The sequence below is a fragment of the Pelecanus crispus genome, chromosome 4, assembly GCF_030463565.1.
Source record: "Pelecanus crispus isolate bPelCri1 chromosome 4, bPelCri1.pri, whole genome shotgun sequence".
In the NCBI taxonomy this organism is placed as follows: domain Eukaryota; kingdom Metazoa; phylum Chordata; class Aves; order Pelecaniformes; family Pelecanidae; genus Pelecanus; species Pelecanus crispus.
In genome coordinates, this window is record NC_134646.1 from 61,161,034 (window position 1) to 61,179,198 (window position 18,165).

Sequence of the window (18,165 nt, forward strand, 5' to 3'; positions counted from 1 at the left end):
TTAATTTGATTGCCTGATAGAATAGTTACCTCCACAGAACTTGTAAGTGTTATACTCTTTCGTGACTGCAACAAGCACTTTTATTGTGTTTTCTTTCCCTTTAATGTTTCAGTTAAATTTTGCATACTTCTAACAGTACAATGAAAAAACCAAATGCCCTTCTTGCTGTGAACTAGCAGTGAATTGCATGTATGCAGGCTGTTTTTTCTTTTATTACAGAAATACAGATAAACATGCACACGTTATAAATATATTTAAGCACCTTGAGGGTTTACATTTTGCATTTCTTGGAACTTAATTGTTTATGTCTTCAATGTTGTGTGCCTAATCTTTGATGTTGTGCATGTATGTTACTTTGCAACTGAGCCCTGACTTTATTTTTCTCGTACTGATACTTTGTTTGGCTTCTTATGCCATCAGTGTGGTGAAACACAAGAGGTATGTTTTGCTGGGTATCTGTGTGCACATCAGAGCAAGGTGACATTAATGGTCATGACACTAGGTGGTACAGGGAAGTAGAAACTGAGATCTCAAAAGGAGAGCATTTAGAATAGTACCATGGAAATCATAGTGTAGGGAACAGCCTTTTTCTTTGCAATCGATTGATGTCTGTTTTCCTTTCCACCTCCAGCATGACTTGTGAACCCAGCTGAAGATTAGGTAGATTAATTTTTTTAATACTTAACTAGATTTTAATGTTTTTAGTCCTGTAAGTGCAAATGAATCTTACTTCTGTGCTGTGTGTCCTACATAAGACAGCTAATTTTTAAGGTAGGACCTAAGACCATAACACAGAGGTAGTACTTAGTAATGTTTGGAGTAAAACTTTATAAAAATACTGACTCGTGCAGATTATTTCTGTTTACAAAGTTGCTATGCCATTGAAAAGAAAAGCAATACATTGTTCTTTACTACAACTGTAATTTGTATACTATTCTTGTAGGCTTAAGTGGTACAGATACAAGTAACTTATTTGCAGGTAGCTTTGGTTTTTTTGGTGTTGTGTGTGGGTGTGGTGTTTTTTCCTTATACCAGTTAGGGTTCAGAGTTTGCATTAATTTATTGGGGGCTTTTTTAATGGTATAGGTATTATGTGGTGCACCTATAATGTTATAACTTGCCTTGTAATTTTTCAGTAGTCAAAAATTTTTACAGGTTTCTTGCAGGTTTTTAATTATTTTCACAAAGCATGTGAAAATGGATTGCATTTTTGCACTTAAGTATATACAATGTTTTCAGAAGATAAAAAGTAGAATTTCAAAAGTTCTTATGGTTCACATTGTTTGCTTAGAGCCTCTCCATTTTTTTTTTTCAATACTTGCACAAAAGACCTTTGCGTAGAGATACCATAAACTTACTTTACATTCAGTATATTGCATTTAAATGATGAAATTGGGCAGGTGAAGTTCCCTACTTCCCACTTTCCTGAATGAACTTTCTGTGACTGTAATACCTTATTTTTATTTATTTTAAATTTTTGTGGGACTGGGGAATGAAGCGTAGCACTCATTGAAAATACTCTCTCCTTTAGACCTTCTGATACAGCAATTCAATACTGACTTTTTAAAGTTCCTTTGTAGTGCATGTACATTCGTGATTCCTTTTGTAGTGATTATTACTGTGTTGAGTGCTAATAAAGTTTCTGGAATTACACTATTAGGCATTAAAGTTGCAATTTTTCCACATATCAAGCTATTTTTAAGGCCTATTGTTAAAAATGTAACAAACTAGCAAAATCCCTTTTAGAATTCCCAGTATCTCTTAGCATGAGTGTACAGTTTTCTGCTTTACCTAGTCCCATTAACTTGGAATAAAGCTATGTTTAACATGAAAGCAGTGTGTTAAGGGAACAACAGAACCTGTTTTATTTAGACTGTAGTACTAAAAGTGACCTTTCTTGACTTCAAATGTAGATCTTTTAAAGAATCTACCCAGTTTTTAAAATGTAGTTATTGTTAGAGCAGTGTGCAGTTATAATTTAAAAGAGAAAAAGATTTCCCAGTGCTTATGACTATGCAATGACTTCTTCTCTCTTATAAGTTGTGGTCTCACATGCAGTATGATTTGAAATAAAATGTTAATAACTGTGTCAAGTTTTTGAAGAAGCTTTCTAGTGAAGACTTAGTTTTGCATTTAGTCAGTAATATTACAGTTCAATTTTTTTTGCATTGTTGTTTTAAAAATCTCAGTATGAAAGCTTCTGATCACTTGTTCATTTTTTTGAATTAGAGGCTTTGAGATTTTTTTTTTGGAAACATCTTCTAAAAACCCAAACGTGCTATATGTCTTGGTTGTTTGATAAATCTAAGTGCAATTTTTTAGAGGTCTGCTTAACAAATAGTGTTGTGACTTAAATGTCTACAATAGTGCATCATTAACCTGTTACCTTTGTAAGTTGTTTTTTTAAAAGCAAAATAAAACTGCCTCCCCCCAAGTAACCCCAAACCAAAATAAAAAGGTTCCATGCTGTTACAAAAACATAAAGCTTTCCAGAATCATTCCAGTTTTACTCTTCTGAAGTAAATTTACATCTGTTCGGCTTTTTCAGTTACCAAAGATAGTTTGTATTTTCTGTTGGATCTGGTACTGGACTGTTCTGTTTATCATTCATCAGTTCTCTGAAATTTTTATCATAGCTGATACAGATTGTCATGATCTAAATAAATCAACTTAAACATGAATGTAATGTTTTGATGTCACTTGGCAAGTTTGTTCTTTGGAATAGTGGCTCTTCAAGCTGTAGCTGTATTAGCTGAAGATGTTGCCACTTTGCTCTGCCTATTCCTTTCTGCTTGCTGGAGATCTTCCCCCCCTCCCCCCCATCCCTTTCCTCCTTTCAGATCTCCTTACTGAGCTGCTTGAGTAACTGGTCTTGACTTGGTTAATCTGCTGGATTAGTTTAAAATGTCAAAGAGGATTTTTTTTTTTTTGGCTAGACTAGTTCATTTTGTCCAAAACAGAACATTGTGTCCTGAGTGGCTCAGTAAGTTGAGCTGCAGCTGCAAAAAATGAACGCATTTATACTTGCCTGGACTCTTTTCAAGTTACTTTTTTTTCTCCTGTTTCCTAATTATTCATTTGGCCTTACTAAATATTCCTATCATGTAGGTAACTTCAGGCAACTAAACCAGAACATGAAGTTTCATTGCATGGTGGGGATTCAGATCTGCTTCTGTGAAATAATAAAGCTGCTATTATGGTAAAAGTAACCAATTCAAGTGAATAAAACTCTCTATAATAAACTGGAAAGAGTTAATGGACTGGTAACTTCTAATTGACTTCTGATTGCATGCCAAGCTACTAATACACAGCAGTTTCTATGGCAAGCATGAGTATTTCATTTGGAAGGAGTTGCTATAATTGATGGTTTTGCAGATGAAGATAATTTACTATAGCTTAAATATATTCAGCCTTCTCATATATTTGAATGCTCCCAAAACTTCTTTCTAAAAATATTTTTAAAAGATAAGTATACATATTTGACTAAGAATTTTATTTGGTATATACTGGACAAAAGAGTATCAAAGGCTATGTAGGTTGGCACTAAAGCATATAATTACAATTAGACATGTCAGTTATTGCATTGAGGTCTTGGATCCCAGAACCTTTTTCCCTTAAAGTGAAAAATACGACAGAGGCAACATCTTGAGATTATCTTTGATAATTGGAAAATCCAAATGTAAATTGATTTCAGGGGAGTAAAGTGAAGCTGGAATGGTTCTGGTGAGCTTTATATTTTTATAACAGCATGGAACCTTGACATGTCGATATAGGCAAAGTGCTAACAGTTGTGGCTTAAAGAGCATGTTTGTAGTACATCTAAAATCAGTTAACTTGTTGAGAAATGACAAAAAACCCTAAATGACTGTACAGACCATTTTTTTTTAAATGTGGCTTGCAACTACTATGTTTTTAAATGAGGAGGAAGATAGAAAAAAAAAAAGGCATTTTGCTAGTCATACATAGCACCTGTTCTTTTTAGAAAGAGTTATGGGGGTTGAGTTTGGATAGACTTGCTGGCTTTTTTGAGAAGTGGTGGTTATCTTAAAGATAATCTTCTTAAAGATTTACTTTAAGCAGAAGATGAATAAAAAAATCAGTCCTACCAAGTGTTGGGACTGTTGAGTACTGACCAATGCATATTTAAAATACTCAATGCCTGATACAATGACTTCTTTTCATACAAATACTATTTTCTCCACCCTCACTCAACTTTAGCTTTAACAGCAATACCTATTGCTCTAGACTGCAAGTTCTGTAGGACAGGAACTGTTTTAAGTACTTGTACAGATGTGGTGCCATTGAAACTGAAGAATGTCCAGAATATTGTCATTTTATACAAGTAATGTAGATTTAATGACTTTTGGATAGGATATAGTCCTTTAGCTCCACATAGAAATCCTTATGTAGTAGTCTACAAACACCAATTTAACGTGCATTTATCATAATAAGTACAAGTTATTTGTAACCTGTAGACGTCCTGCCTGTATTTGGAGTTGGTTTTATAACATCATAGTAAGAGGTTGTCTCTGCTTTAAGAATTTTGAATTCTAAACAGAATAGGAACCAGGGAATTATATTCTATACTGATGAGGAACTCAACAGTACAGAAATAATAAAGAAAGATGAATAAAATATGTTGTTCTGAAAGGCCATCTGAGGATGTCTTGTGCTGCTTGTTGCCATTGTCCCTTCCTGCAATAGACTGTTCCCTTTTCAGATTGGCTGAGGTCATTCCTGAATCTCAGCCTTTTTAAATTATCTGAATTTAAACAAATGTTTAAAATGGCCTGGATAATTTTGATAGAGCTCAGTTAGGGAACAACCGCAGATGTTGCTCTGTAATCAGCAGGTGAAACGCTGTTGAGAAGGGGTGAGGATAGGAAAGAGGAAGAGGAATAACAAACAGTTACAGGTGGGCTGCAGGCATTAGTTTATTAACCTAATTGTGCTACTGCTAGAACAGTATATAAAATGAAAGCCAGATGTGCTTTAATGTCATGGAATACTTCTTAAACCCCCCAGGATTTAACAGTTGTTGTTTATTGCTAGGGAAGTTTGTCCTTGTACATTGCCTGGCATAATAGGTCCCTGCTTCATGTGTAGTGTTTGCATCCAAAATAATTAATAGCAATCTCCTGGTTGTCATGCCTGTCTGTTCCATTAATCACATGATTAGCTTTCTCTTTGTCACATCTACTTAATTTCCAGAAAACTTGACTAGAATATGTGGTCTTGACTTGTGTTTGTAATTCAGAGCTAATCCCCAAAAAACCTAAATATTTATGCTCAGGGTGTTTTTTCATGGTATAGCACACAAAAAAAATGTGTTGCTGTAAACAGAAAATACTGTTCTCAGAATAGTCTTGTTCCACTATACAAAGATTTTGCAATGGTAATCTAGTTGGCGATAAAATTGATTAGTTTCTTCCTTTGTGAAGTCTATGCCCCCATGTAAGGCTATCTCAACTGTTCACCTAGCAATTGCTATATGAATGCAATTAATCTACAATTTTTATAAGCTAAAATCTGAATTTTTCACTTTTATTTTCCCACAAATTATTGGCTTGCTTGTACGAGTGAGAATAACCTGTAAAAGGAAAGAGGCATGTGTTGAGAAACATTGACCTGCGTAGTCCAGCAGCAATACTAGGACTCTCTGGATATTTTCAAAGTTGTAAATGAAGTCACCTTCATGCTTGTAAGGAAACTGAAAGCGTACAACTGATTAACTTTGCTGTTCACTTCTGTGGCAGTAGGCATCGTGAGCAGTTTGTTTCAAGGAAGAAGTATTAAGGTTTCACTGAAAAAGTGGATGTTCTTAAGTACTTGAAATAAGGAGAGTACCTGGAGATCAGGCAAATTTGTGATGTGCTTATGAATTTACTGAACCTGGGATGAAACTGTAGCCTGAGTATTTGTCCCCTAAAGCATTTTTTGAAACCCACTTAATAGATTTGGGGTGGTTTGGTTTCCTAAGGACTATGTTCATGTCCTCATTCTGCCTTTATTTACATTTATAGACAACTGTTCTAAGTGCTGCGAGTCTCTTGTCCTTCAGCCACTGCTTGCAGTCAATAAATGCTTCTAATCCTGTCGTTTCTAGGAAGGACATAATTAAAGTAAAGCTCTAATTATTGGTACTATTTAGTACTGACATCATAAATGACTCAAATCCACATCCTTTTTAATTAAAACCTAATTTTATTTACTCTGCTTCTTCCTACTTGAGAGAAAGCAATATCCTGCTGTTATGAGTGAATAATGAAAAAAATCAATATTACATGCAGATCTGATAACAATAGTGATGAGCAATGATTCTTTTATATCATGGAGCAGTCCTTAGCTTAAGAAAAGCTGGGAGCGGGTGTGCAGAATAGATTTATATGTTCTTCCCAAGACAACTAAATGTAATTACATCTACATTAACTATTGATTTCTGGTAATAGGTCTGTTTTACTCCTGCAAATGTATTTTGTTGTTAAACTAAAAAATTTAAAAGAAACAAGAATATTTCTGAAATTAAGTTTGAGATAAGCAGTCTCCTATTCAGACCTCAAACTATTGTAAATTAGGAGCCTAAAGCATCTAGTGTCCAAATCTCCCAGATGTGTAATAATTTGTTAAATTGAACTAAATGGCAGTAAGAGATTTACTGCTGCCTGGAGAAAGTAAATTGTGTTGAGAATAGTAAAGCTTTTAGCTTTGTGGTAAAACACTCTGCTGTCAACTGAGGGCCTGGGCTTGAATTTTCTCTTCCATATATTGCTTTGTGAATTGAATTGGCTAAAATGCCACTTTCTTGCAGGTAAATTTTTGTCTTTAGGCATTCTTGATCTAGCTGCTGAACCAATTTCCTCCCTTACAGGTGTATTGTTGTTTTATTTTTCTTTCTCTCTGAACTTTCTCTCCCAGCAATAGTCAGGATCCCACTTTGTACTTGTTATATTCTGCTTAGTAAGTGTTCAGTAGCAGAAAGTTCCAGCTGATGCCTAAAACACTCTTGTTGCTACCATCTGTTGAGAAAAGGTGAAACAAAAAAAAAATTGTTTCCTTCCATCTCTGTCTAGCGTATAACAAAAATTATAGATGGCAGACATACGAAATCATCTAAACTTAGGGAAGTGATTAAGAAAACAAGTTTTTGTGTGAAAAGAAATATGGGGGCTTAAATTAGAGATGACTGGAAAATGAATGTATTTTTGTGATAATACTGTCAATTTAAGTTCAATTATAAAACAGATGTTTAGAATGTTCTGTGTTTATGATATGTTGAGGGGAGTGTCTGAAATGTCTCTATTTTGAGAAAAGTAAAACCAAACTTCAGTTAGAAGCATGCAAATGAGACTGCCTCTGCTTCTGTTCCTCTCAAGTCTTTGTGCTTTGTTCTTTCTGTGTCTAATGTTAATTTTGGGGATTTTCTTGCAGTTTGCTTCTTAGTCCTTGCACACTTTGAGGTGGTGTATGGTGTTTTGGGGTTTGGTTTTTTTTTTTTAAGAGTTCACAAAGAAAGTGCTTTTATCGCCAATCAAGAAGTTTGTCCAGTGATGTTTGTCTTCTGTGCTGTCATATTAGTCTAATCATTTGGCAATGATATCTGTAGGTTTTTGTATGCTTCAGTGATAGGGTTTCATTTGTATAACTGTCGGTAAGACTTCACAACATGACACAAAACTCTTTGAAGTCCTTGATAATCTTTTTTGTTGATTGACTGGGTGAAGAGTTTGGGTCCAGAATGAATAAATGGCCATCAAACCCTCTTTCTCTTTTTCATTGCTGGGGAAACCATGTCCTGGCTATTACAGAAGAGTCCTAAAAGGAAAGATTGAGTTTTTATTCAGTGGTCTGCAGGCTAATTCTTATGGAGACTGTGTGCCAGTTTTACTCTTCTTTTTAAATTGAAAAATCTTATTTTGTATGCTGACCTCTTGTCTGATTTCTGTGTTCTGTGAAATGGCTGCATTTCTTTGAGATGGTTTTGACTGTACTGGAAAGAGAGTGTTTAAGTGCAGAAATGTAGAGGATATAGAATAGCTCATAGACTCTCTGACTAAAAGGGAAAAAGTAAAGATTGGTGTTGAAGTGTTTCTGCTAAAACATTCATAAGCTATGACCAGTACTTTAAAAACAGCTAGTAAGCTTCTTCAAGAAGCTTTTTGTAAATACAATGCTCTAATATTTTCCCATGGTTTAGAGTGTAATATTGAGAGGTTCTTAAGAATATACAAGTCTACAAAGCTTGTATTAGCTCTCTGTTAATGAATACTATAAAGTAATAAAATAAATGTAGCTTTGTACTTCACATTTTATGTGAAGGAAGAGTTGGGCTGCTCAGTTTGATGTTGGGTTAATTAAGGAGAGGGTTCAAATTTCAATGACCTTAGATTTTCTGTTTATCGTCTTCCTTACGTAAGAATGGAAGGTATTCTTTGCGAACCTCTCTAAATGAGAGGTAATGTATGAACACAAGTAACGAATTTAATGTGTCTTTATTTCAGTACTCAATCTATTCAGATTTGAGCTATGCTATTAAAGAAGCTAAATACTATGTGTTACGCAACTTGGCCTTTTTTCAAATAGCTTTTAAGCACCTGTAATATTTTCTTAGGATCTGAGTTGATGTAATCTGCCAAAATAGATCTCTTGACAGTATCATTATAAGAACTTAAGTTCCATGTACCAGAAATAATAGAATACTCTTCATGTTTAGATGAAGATGATGACTTTGTCAATAAAAGAATTTCCCTGAAACCAAAGGAGAATGGGACGTCAGCGATCGGTTGTCCAGGAACAACTACGGTGAAAAAGGAAGATGTAAAACCACGAACTAAAAGCAAACCATTATCTCCAGTGAAACAGACTCCCACCTCGGCACTTGATTACTTTGGGATAAGTAGTGTCCAACGATCAGAAAAGAAACTGGTAGCAAGTAAAAGGAAAGAAGTGAGTATTGATGATGTTCTTTTAGGCTGCTTGTATGTCTGAGATCAAAACGGCCAGTTTAATGACTGCAGGGAGGTACTTAACTGCTTGTCCTACTTAATGTTACTTTTTAATGACCACTGGAGTATAAGTTCAATTGTGATGATATGTGCAGGCATATCAAGTCCTCAAATGCATGTTTAGAGTAGAATTTCCATGTTTGAGGAGATAGCATGAGGTTGAAAGTAGTATTTTCTCTGTTGCTTCTTCTCAAGTGACTTTTCTTAAAATTAAGTAGTTTTCTGAGATCAGTGAGTGGATGTGATAGCTTATAGTTGAGGGCAGGAGGGAGAGGAAGGAGCTTGTTTTCCCACGCCTTATGGCACGCATCTTCATGGAATAACAGAGCACCAAATAAAGTATGGAAGAAATTAAAAATTCACAATTTTAGTTATTGATTTACCTTTCAAGGGGGCTGACTGTGCTAGTTTCAGAGATGTTCAGTATTGTTTGAAGAAATGAGATATTATATTATAGCATGGTTTTGTTTTGAATAGTAAAATCTCTTGAAAAGAGCATTGCTTAATAGCATTTAAGTTAGAGAGCTAGGGATAAAATGCTGCATGTCTCATTCACAGTCCTTTTCTAGAAGTATACAAAATGAATCCTTACAGATTAAATTACTATAATTTGCACAATATCAAGGAAACTGAACTGTTGGTCTTTTTTCCTTAAATATAGCCTTCACAAAGCAGAGACAGCACACTAGATGATGAGGCTATTGCTAGGCAACTGCAGCTTGAAGAAGATTCAGAGGTAAAAGCTCTATACATTTGCTGCTCTATGCCAAGAGCAATTTGTTTAACTTAAAATTGTTTTTCCTTAAGAAATTAAGATGGACTTTCCATGTAAGCTATAAATAAGTGTAAAAAAAAATCATCTGTATACTTAGTTCTTGCCCATATGTGCAAACATAGTCACGCGATTATTTTTATGAACATTATTTCAGTTACGTAAATGGAACATCTCAATCTATTTTCTGTCTATCCAGACTTTCTCTACCTGTGCAGTTGATGAGTTGATGTGTCTATAATAATCTTGCTTTTCACACAGAATTCACTTCCTGCTTCCTCATGTTTTTGGTGGTGTGCCCCCGCCCCCCCCCCCCCCCCCCCCCCCCCCCCCCCCCCGCTTCCCTGGAATGACAAACTATAAGCCATCATCATCCATTACTTGTTTCACTTGTCATATGAGTTTTCTTATGGTTGAGAAAAATGTGAATGACCCTTATGTGTGTGTCTTAAACTTTCCTGTTTGAATCAGTGCTAATATGAGGGAAAGGTACACTTGTCTTACATGTTTACCTGCTTTTGGGAAGATCAATTCGGGGAAAATCAATTCATTTCCCATACACTGATAATATTGAGTATCCTTTGAAATAAACATAGCGTACATGCAAAGCTTATCTTATCCTTGACCTCTCCAGGGGTGGGATGAATCTAGCTCTAATCTATTAGAAAGTTAAACAGCTGTGAGGAAAAACAAGGTGTTGTCTTTTATTTGAACTGATCTTACTTATAACACTCTCATTGTCTATATGTATCATCAAAGGAAAGTTCTTTATTTCAGGTGTATCTTTGCCTCAGTCTGGTTTGTGTTTGGCAGTTGCTGCCCTTCCCCTTTCTCGCTGTATACAGGGAAGATAGATGCATTCCATTGTTATGGGCATATAAAAAATATTGCCTGTGGCATATTGGTTTTATAAAATTATCTGTTTGAATCTTACAGCATGGCATGTTCTACTTCAAGACAATTATGAAAGGATTTTAGTTGTTGTTTTGTTAAAACAATTGTCAATGTTTATTGGTAACAATATACACTACTCAGGAATAGAAAAAGTTTTCCCCAAGGGGGATAGGAAAGGTAACTTGATGATCAGTTATCACTGTAGATGTCACATTTATTTTGTTAGGTGAAATAAAAATGAAACCAATCTGACTTTGTTTTTTACAGTTAATAAATAACTTTCTCAGATTCCATGTACAGTATTTGTTCTTACTGGTTCTTCTGCAAAGAAAATCAGTTGTGCAAGTAGAAATATTAAAAAGTAGAAGCATTTGAAAGTTAATTTGTTTCCATAAAGTAAACAACTGGCAACAAGAGCAGGGGTGAGGGCAGTAGCTAAATTCTCCAAAACTGCCAGAATTTTTTTTCATATAATATGTTGCTAGCAGAAAATGAGAATATTCATTATTGAGACATCGTAATACTTAACAGACATCCTACTTGTCCTTTGGGACTGCTTTTGGAAGTTTTCTGAAGCCAACAGGTTGCATCTTGGGGCAAGCTGGTTGTTGAGATCCTGCCTTCAAATTTTGATTGGCTATTAAATGAATAGGATACACAACAATAAAAAAAAAAGAAGGAACAGAAAACCTCTTTGAAAACAGATTGTACAGGCTTATCAATGTTTCTAGTGCAACAAATGGAAACTCTACTTTTCTTACTAGACTTCAGTCTCTCTTCTTGGGGGGAAACAAGTAATTCTTCAGTGCCATTTTCAGAAATTTATTTGCCTCTTGTAGGATGCGCTTTTTCCAGCTGTGTGCTGTCTTTATTTTAGTTAAACTCTTTGTCTTGAACAGTCAAAAGAGTTTAAAAAAAAATATAGTACAATTAAAACTTGTCAGACATGAGCCTAAAAATCTTTCTTTCTTCCCCCCCTTCAGCTGGAGAGACAGCTGCATGAAGATGAAGAATTTGCTAAAACTTTGGCCATGTTGGATGAAACACCCCAGAAGAAAAAGGTTGAGTTCTTTTTAAATTTTTGTTTTTAGAAATTGCATTGCTGGGAGTGTTCTTATTTAGACACCTAACCTTCGTTTTGAGACTTCCATACAAATGCACTAAAAACAGCAAGAAAGTGTTTACATGAAAATAACATACTCACTTTTCATACTTTCCTCCTGGATTCTCCTCACTCAGCATCCTTACTAATCAGACAGCAGGCATCATTGTATCTTTGTGCTATCTGTTTCTGTTGAAATGGGATTTTAAGTTTTAGTCCTAATTGAGTGAAGTGTGTTGCTGAAGACTCATGCTTTAGATCAGCTATAGCTCTGTTGGTTCAGGAAGACCAGGTCAAGTAAAATGAGTCAATGGCACAAGTTGGTGAAACATGATGGGAGAAAAAGGAACAAGGAGAATACTCTCCTTGCTTTGAGAGAAGGGGCAAGCAGGGATCTTGAGAGTTTTGAGACTAACCCAGTGGTGGGAATCTTCCCAGTTCTCATAGATTGCGGTGTAAGGCACAGCACAACCCAACAGTGCTTGCTGGGTTGTACATCAAGGCTCTTAGAATTTAGGATTGTTAATTTGAATATAGCAAGTATTAGTACTTCTAGACTAATCAGTAAACCAATTGGGATCGAAATTTACTGTTATCTGCAAGTTTGTCTGGCCGTTGACTTTAAGAATGATTATGTGCATGGCTGAGTGCAGAATTTGCTCATCTGTCTGCCTTTGACAGGGATTGTATTCTGACTTGTGGTAGGGATCAGCTTTGTTAGATGTCACTCACTCTGTTGTACTTAACAGTAGGGAAACTCAGGGATCTGGACTTAATGGTAGCTGGGGACATGCATCTCTGACTTCGGCATTGTGTGTTTATTTAGGCTCGGAAAGATTCAGGAGGAGAGCAAACAGCACTGAGCATCAAGAGCAGTCCTAATGCGACAGAAAGATATAAGCAGTCGGAAAGAGGTAGGACATGGAATATAGAAAACATTTCACCAACTTATAATATTAACGGGGTGCATTCTTATATATGTGCTCTCCTCACTCTGCCTCCTTTCAAGTGAAAGCAACAAACTCGGCAAGTGAAGCAAAGAATTACACAGCGAAGCAGCAAACTAAATCTGAACATTCAAAGGGCTCTCGTTTATCATCACAGTCATCTGATGGTAAAATAGCAAGAGAGCTGATGGATAAGACCTCGCCTTTGAAACCTAGCTCTAAGCTTGTGTCTCTGAAACAAAAAGAAGAGAGTGCTGAAAAGGAAAGAAGTGCTCAAAGCTTAGTATCAAAAGAAAAAACTGCTTCAGGGAAAGAAGAGAAAACAACACCAAAGAAGGAGAAAATTTCTCCCAAGAAGACTGAGGTAGGAGCTATCAAAATGAATTTAGTTGGCTTGGTGGAGTTTGCAGGAAAACAGTTTTCCTTTATTATTGTTTTTGCGTCACTGTGGAATCTTCTGGGCAATTTTTAAGAATTTGAGTTCTGGTAAGGCTTTAAGTTCATAACAGTTGTGAAAATATAGGAAAAAAATTAGCTGGAAAAGTGTAAATTAAATGCATGAAGGAACTGAGAGTTCTTTAATGCTCATTAAGGTATGCACATACACTGCAAAATCAGTTCAGTGCTTCTTCACATTTAACTTCCCCGAAAAAATGCAGAATGCAGGAATCCTGACACTTAGTGAGTGAAAGCTTGCTGTTTCTGTGAGTGTGGTGACCTTGTGGATCTATACTGCTGTTAGAATGATAAATGGCATCATTTGGTGGTGTCCCCCCCCAGTCTCCTCTTTCTGAAGTATATTTCGTATGGTTGATGCATTATGTAGGAATATAATTTCATTTTCTTTTAACTGTCTGATTCAGTAACTAATTACTGAACACACTGGCCGTTATTAGCAACCTTAAAACATACTTTTAAATCATAAAGTACAAAATATCCAACTTTGATGCTTAACAGTTGTAACTGGGAGCGAGAGCCTGCAACTTTTTTGGTTGAGGTGAGTTTTAAACAATTTTTTACTGATTAAAAAGCTTAAATGTCTCTTAAAAGTAGGCTTTATGTAAGTGTAGATCTTGCCTATACCTGGTCATCGTTTGGAAATAAAATAGGATGTGAATTTAAAGCAACACTTTATGAATTAGGTAAGCATGTACATGTGGAATACAGATGAATCTACAGAAACTTGACAATAAACAAATGGTACATATTTTTTTAAACTCTCAGGTGAGTTTTTGAAACCTTTTTAAAAAGAACAAGAAGAAATACCTCAAAACACAAGCGCCAAAACCAGACAAGCTTTGGTATTGCATGTTAATAGATTAAGAACAAGTGTTAGAACTTACTTTTCCTTTGGTACATAAAAGTATATTAAACTGTGATGCTCGAGTTTATTTTGTTGTTTCTATATACGTAATGCGTATTAATTTTTTTTTTCCCTCCTGCCCAAGTCTGTAAGTCCTGAAGACTCTGAAAAGAAGCGAATCAATTATCAAGCCTACCGAAGCTTCCTTAATCGCGAGGGTCCGAAAGCGCTGGGTTCCAAAGAGATACCTCAGGTAAGTTTTGCTACAGCAGAATTCTATATGTAGAAGTAGAATGTGTCATAGACTTACTGTTAAAGTGATCTAACAAGTATCAACTAAACTATTTAAAAACTGGTATTTTTTTCAAATAGGAAGTATGTATTGGAAAAAGCTAAATTGTGATGCAAAGCAGTGACTAAATGTAAGGAAACATACTAAGTAATTAAATTCAGTACTTGGTTTATGAAGTCATGATGATGAAAAATAGTTACTCGTCTTAAGGTTGAAGATTGCTGTCACTCATTTGACTGACATGCTATGCTCAAAGCACAGAGTATTACGAGTATGACTGGTCAGGTGAACAATGTGTGGAGTTTTGTTGGTAACTATTCCTTTTAATGGCTTTTGAACTTTTAAAACTATTACCTAGCTAGGTAGCATAGGCTTATTTTTAAAGTTTCATAGGGTACTTGACATGGTAGGGGGTTTAAAAAAAATTTGTGGTGAAGAGGTATTTGGTAGAATTGCATCAGGTAATGACATTTTCTGCAATGCTCTGTTTCTCAGGGAGCTGAAAACTGCTTGGAAGGCCTGACATTCGTAATTACAGGCGTTCTGGAGTGTATTGAAAGAGATGATGCCAAGTCCCTGATTGAACGTTATGGAGGAAAAGTAACTGGCAATGTCAGCAAGAAGACAAACTATCTGGTTATGGGGCGAGACTGTGGCCAGTCTAAATGTGACAAGGTGAGTGTTCTGTTCCTGAGCAAAATAGAAGTGAAACTCTGAATTGTCCATATCTAACTGTATCAATTTTCAGTATGTCTGCCAAAAGGAGGCAGTACTACCAAGAAAGTACATGTTAAAAAGGAAAAGTTGCATAAAGTTTTAGGGCTTTGTCTTGTTTTTATTAATATGTATACACACACGTATATTAAAAAAAACCCTTTTTGTTGTTGTTGTGTTCCTAAACATAGTCTTTACTGGAAAGCACTTGGAATTATGTAACTCCTGACTTGACTTGACTTAACTTTTAATTCTTACTTTTGCTCCAGGCATCAACTTTAGGGACGAAAGTTATTGATGAGGATGGCCTGTTTGACCTTATTCGAACGATGCCGGGCAAAAAGTCCAAATATGAGCTGGTGGCTGAAACAGAGGTTTGTTTATTATAACTTAGGGGTGGTTTTTGTTTTTTGCTTTGGTTTGTTTTTAATTCAAATGAGTTTTGGTCTTCTGTTCCAGTAACAGTAACTCTACCGTTGTCATTAGTCAGTAATGGCTGATAAAATGTTACCAAAATCTCCGTTAGCTCTAGCATGTTGTGCACGTCAGTATAGATGTTGCTTTGGTACTTCTGATGTGGCTAGACATGAATTGTTGCAGGTAAAGATACTATTGGTGTCTTAAGGAAAAGCAACTCTAAGCATACTAGCTAATTACTTTCACTTCCTTTGAATTGTTTTGGGTTGAATACTTCCTGGAAGCACTGTTTTGCAAGAGCTTCGTGGGTGTCTGGCCTATTTGTTCCAACCTAGCAGTCATCAGTTTTGCTTTTGTTTTTCCCCTTCCTTTTTCTTTGCGCTTTTTTTTTTTTTGATGCATCGGCTTCTTTTTTTTTTTTTTTGTGGCTTGTGCTACAGAACCAGGTGGCATTGTGTTTAACAGTGGTTTATTTTTCAGAGAGGAATATTTCTTTAGCTGCTCTTGAAAGTTTTTTTTTATCAACACATAAGCTTTGTTAGTTTCTTAAGCACTCCTGTATATGTGTTCAAAGACAGCATATTTATTTACCGTATGGGGTTTTTGAAATTTCCTGTTTATTTTCTTACCTTTATTTTCCAAAGGCAAAGAAAGCGGAGTCAAGACCTAAAAAGACACCACAGAAAGCTGAAGCTGGAAAAAGGAATTTTAGCCCCCTCAAAAGGGAAGCTGATAATAAAAAAAATAAGTCTACTCCTGAAAAAGGAGATATCATCAAATCTGTCAAGAAAGAAACCACTGCTGTTCGAAAGCTTATGGACTTTAAACGGCAGACTGTAGAGAAGAAAGAAGCCCCAAAACCTAAGGGGAACTTTGTTTCTGAGATTAATGAAGACAGAGGAGAGAGACTGTTGTGGGTAGATAAATACAAGCCTGTGTCTCTTAAGGCAATAATTGGACAGCAGGGTGAGCAAAGCTGTGCCAATAAACTGCTCCGATGGCTCCGAAACTGGCACAAGGATACTTCAGAAGATGGACAAGGTGACCAGCATGGTTAACTTCTGTGTTCTTCCATGCCAATCACACTGCTTGGTTCCTTGGACTGATAAGGGCCTTTGAGATAGCAGAGCGACTCTAGAAATCAGGAATGAGGCTGCAGTCGGATGTGTTTTTAGCAGCAGTTGAGCCTGAGTAGTTTTTTTGGGGGGGTTTTGGGTTTTTTTTTTTGTTGAAGCAGTTGTTCAGTTACCACTGCCCCTCCCTGTGCCCCCCCAAAAAACCCAACCAAAAAACAGAAAAGCAAACTGTGTCTGAAGGTATTTTTTAAGTCTTGTGGTATTCTCTTAAATACAAATTTTTTCCAAAAGAAACCAAAATAACCTATTAGTAATGTATATAAAAATGGCCTCATATTCAGCCTAGTGAATTCTTTCTCACCAAGAGAAATGTTGGCCAGTTCTAACCTGTCTGTACAGATGGTGAAAATGCAGGAAAGCAACATGTCTAAAGGGCTGCCACTATGCATTGGAAAGAGATGAATTTGTTAAGGTCCTGGTTCTGCCTGACCAGCAGCCCATGTCATGTGTAGCATGTCATCCTGTAGACAGTTTTTTTTTCTGTGATTAAAATAGTGTTTAAGCTTCACTTATCTTGCTATTGTAGTGGGTGGTGGGGTTTTTCTGTGTGTATGTTGGTTTGGTTTGGTGGTTTGTTATGATGTGGTTGTGAGAAAATTGCAGAAATGGTTGTATTACCTTAATTGCATCTTTGCTATTTGTCAGTTTAGAATCACTGCAAGTCTTAAACTAAGATAGTTTAAGCAGCTCTTTCCCAAATGGTTAGGATGCAGATGTGTATGCATTTTTCATATCAGGCCTTAAATGAGGAAAAACTCCAATGATGCTTGGTATCTTTAAAGATTTGCATGAAGTATGCAGTTTGTTTTGTAACACATACCTAGGTAAAACCTGGAATCTTCTTTTATAGGAAAGACCAATAAAACTGGAGGCAAAGATGATGGTACTGGTTTTAAAGCAGCATTGCTTTCTGGTCCACCTGGAGTTGGTAAAACTACTACAGCTTCCTTGGTTTGTAAGGTGAGTTCATATTAAGTTGTTCCCAGCACTATTTGTTATATATTGATGCTGTATCTGGATACAGATACAGTGTGCAGGTGGATATCCCTTAAATTTAGGGTCTGCTCCCAGCCTAGTTCCACCTCCTCAGAACAGGGTTACAGGTGAAAATTTGTGGATGTTTAGATACCTTTATCCAGGTCTGGGGTGAGAATATAGCAATGGGTGTCTGCATTTTGTTCTGTCAAGAGGAAGCATATCGCAGTATGTTGAACAATTGGAAGTGGTTTTCAAAAATTGTGAGCGTTCAGCACTAGTTCTACAAGTCAGAGAATATTTGCACTAAATTTAGTTGGAGTTGAATTCTGGCAAGCTTTTTAAGTTGGAGTTGAATTCTGGCAAGCTTTTTGAAAGTTTCTATGACAGACTCGGTCATAGTTTTTATATATCTAACAAAGATATCTTTCCCATACTCATTCTAAATTCAAATACTACTTCAGGATGAGAGAAGTTTAAAGGGTTATGTGTCCATTTCTAAACCCGAATTTAGAAATTAGTTTTTCCTAACTCACTGGAACGCTGTGTTCCACTAACTGTGTCATGAGAATCAGCTGAGAACTCCATATTGTAGAAATACTGTTAAAGCT

At 36.0% G+C, this 18,165-nt stretch overlaps 1 protein-coding gene across 3 annotated transcripts in view; it reads left to right on the forward strand.

Annotated features, from left to right (window-relative positions):
• The window catches only part of RFC1 (replication factor C subunit 1), a 44,943-nt gene that overhangs the window by 17,191 nt on the left and 9,587 nt on the right, over nt 1–18,165 (forward strand). For all 3 annotated transcript variants that reach the window (XM_075709770.1, XM_075709771.1, XM_075709772.1), the window contains 10 exons: nt 8,711–8,943; nt 9,664–9,738; nt 11,652–11,729; nt 12,597–12,684; nt 12,780–13,081; nt 14,166–14,273; nt 14,808–14,987; nt 15,296–15,400; nt 16,088–16,484; nt 17,430–17,539. In XM_075709770.1, coding sequence (XP_075565885.1) covers nt 8,711–8,943; nt 9,664–9,738; nt 11,652–11,729; nt 12,597–12,684; nt 12,780–13,081; nt 14,166–14,273; nt 14,808–14,987; nt 15,296–15,400; nt 16,088–16,484; nt 17,430–17,539 — 1,676 coding nt within the window. The remainder of the gene's footprint in view (nt 1–8,710; nt 8,944–9,663; nt 9,739–11,651; nt 11,730–12,596; nt 12,685–12,779; nt 13,082–14,165; nt 14,274–14,807; nt 14,988–15,295; nt 15,401–16,087; nt 16,485–17,429; nt 17,540–18,165) is intronic.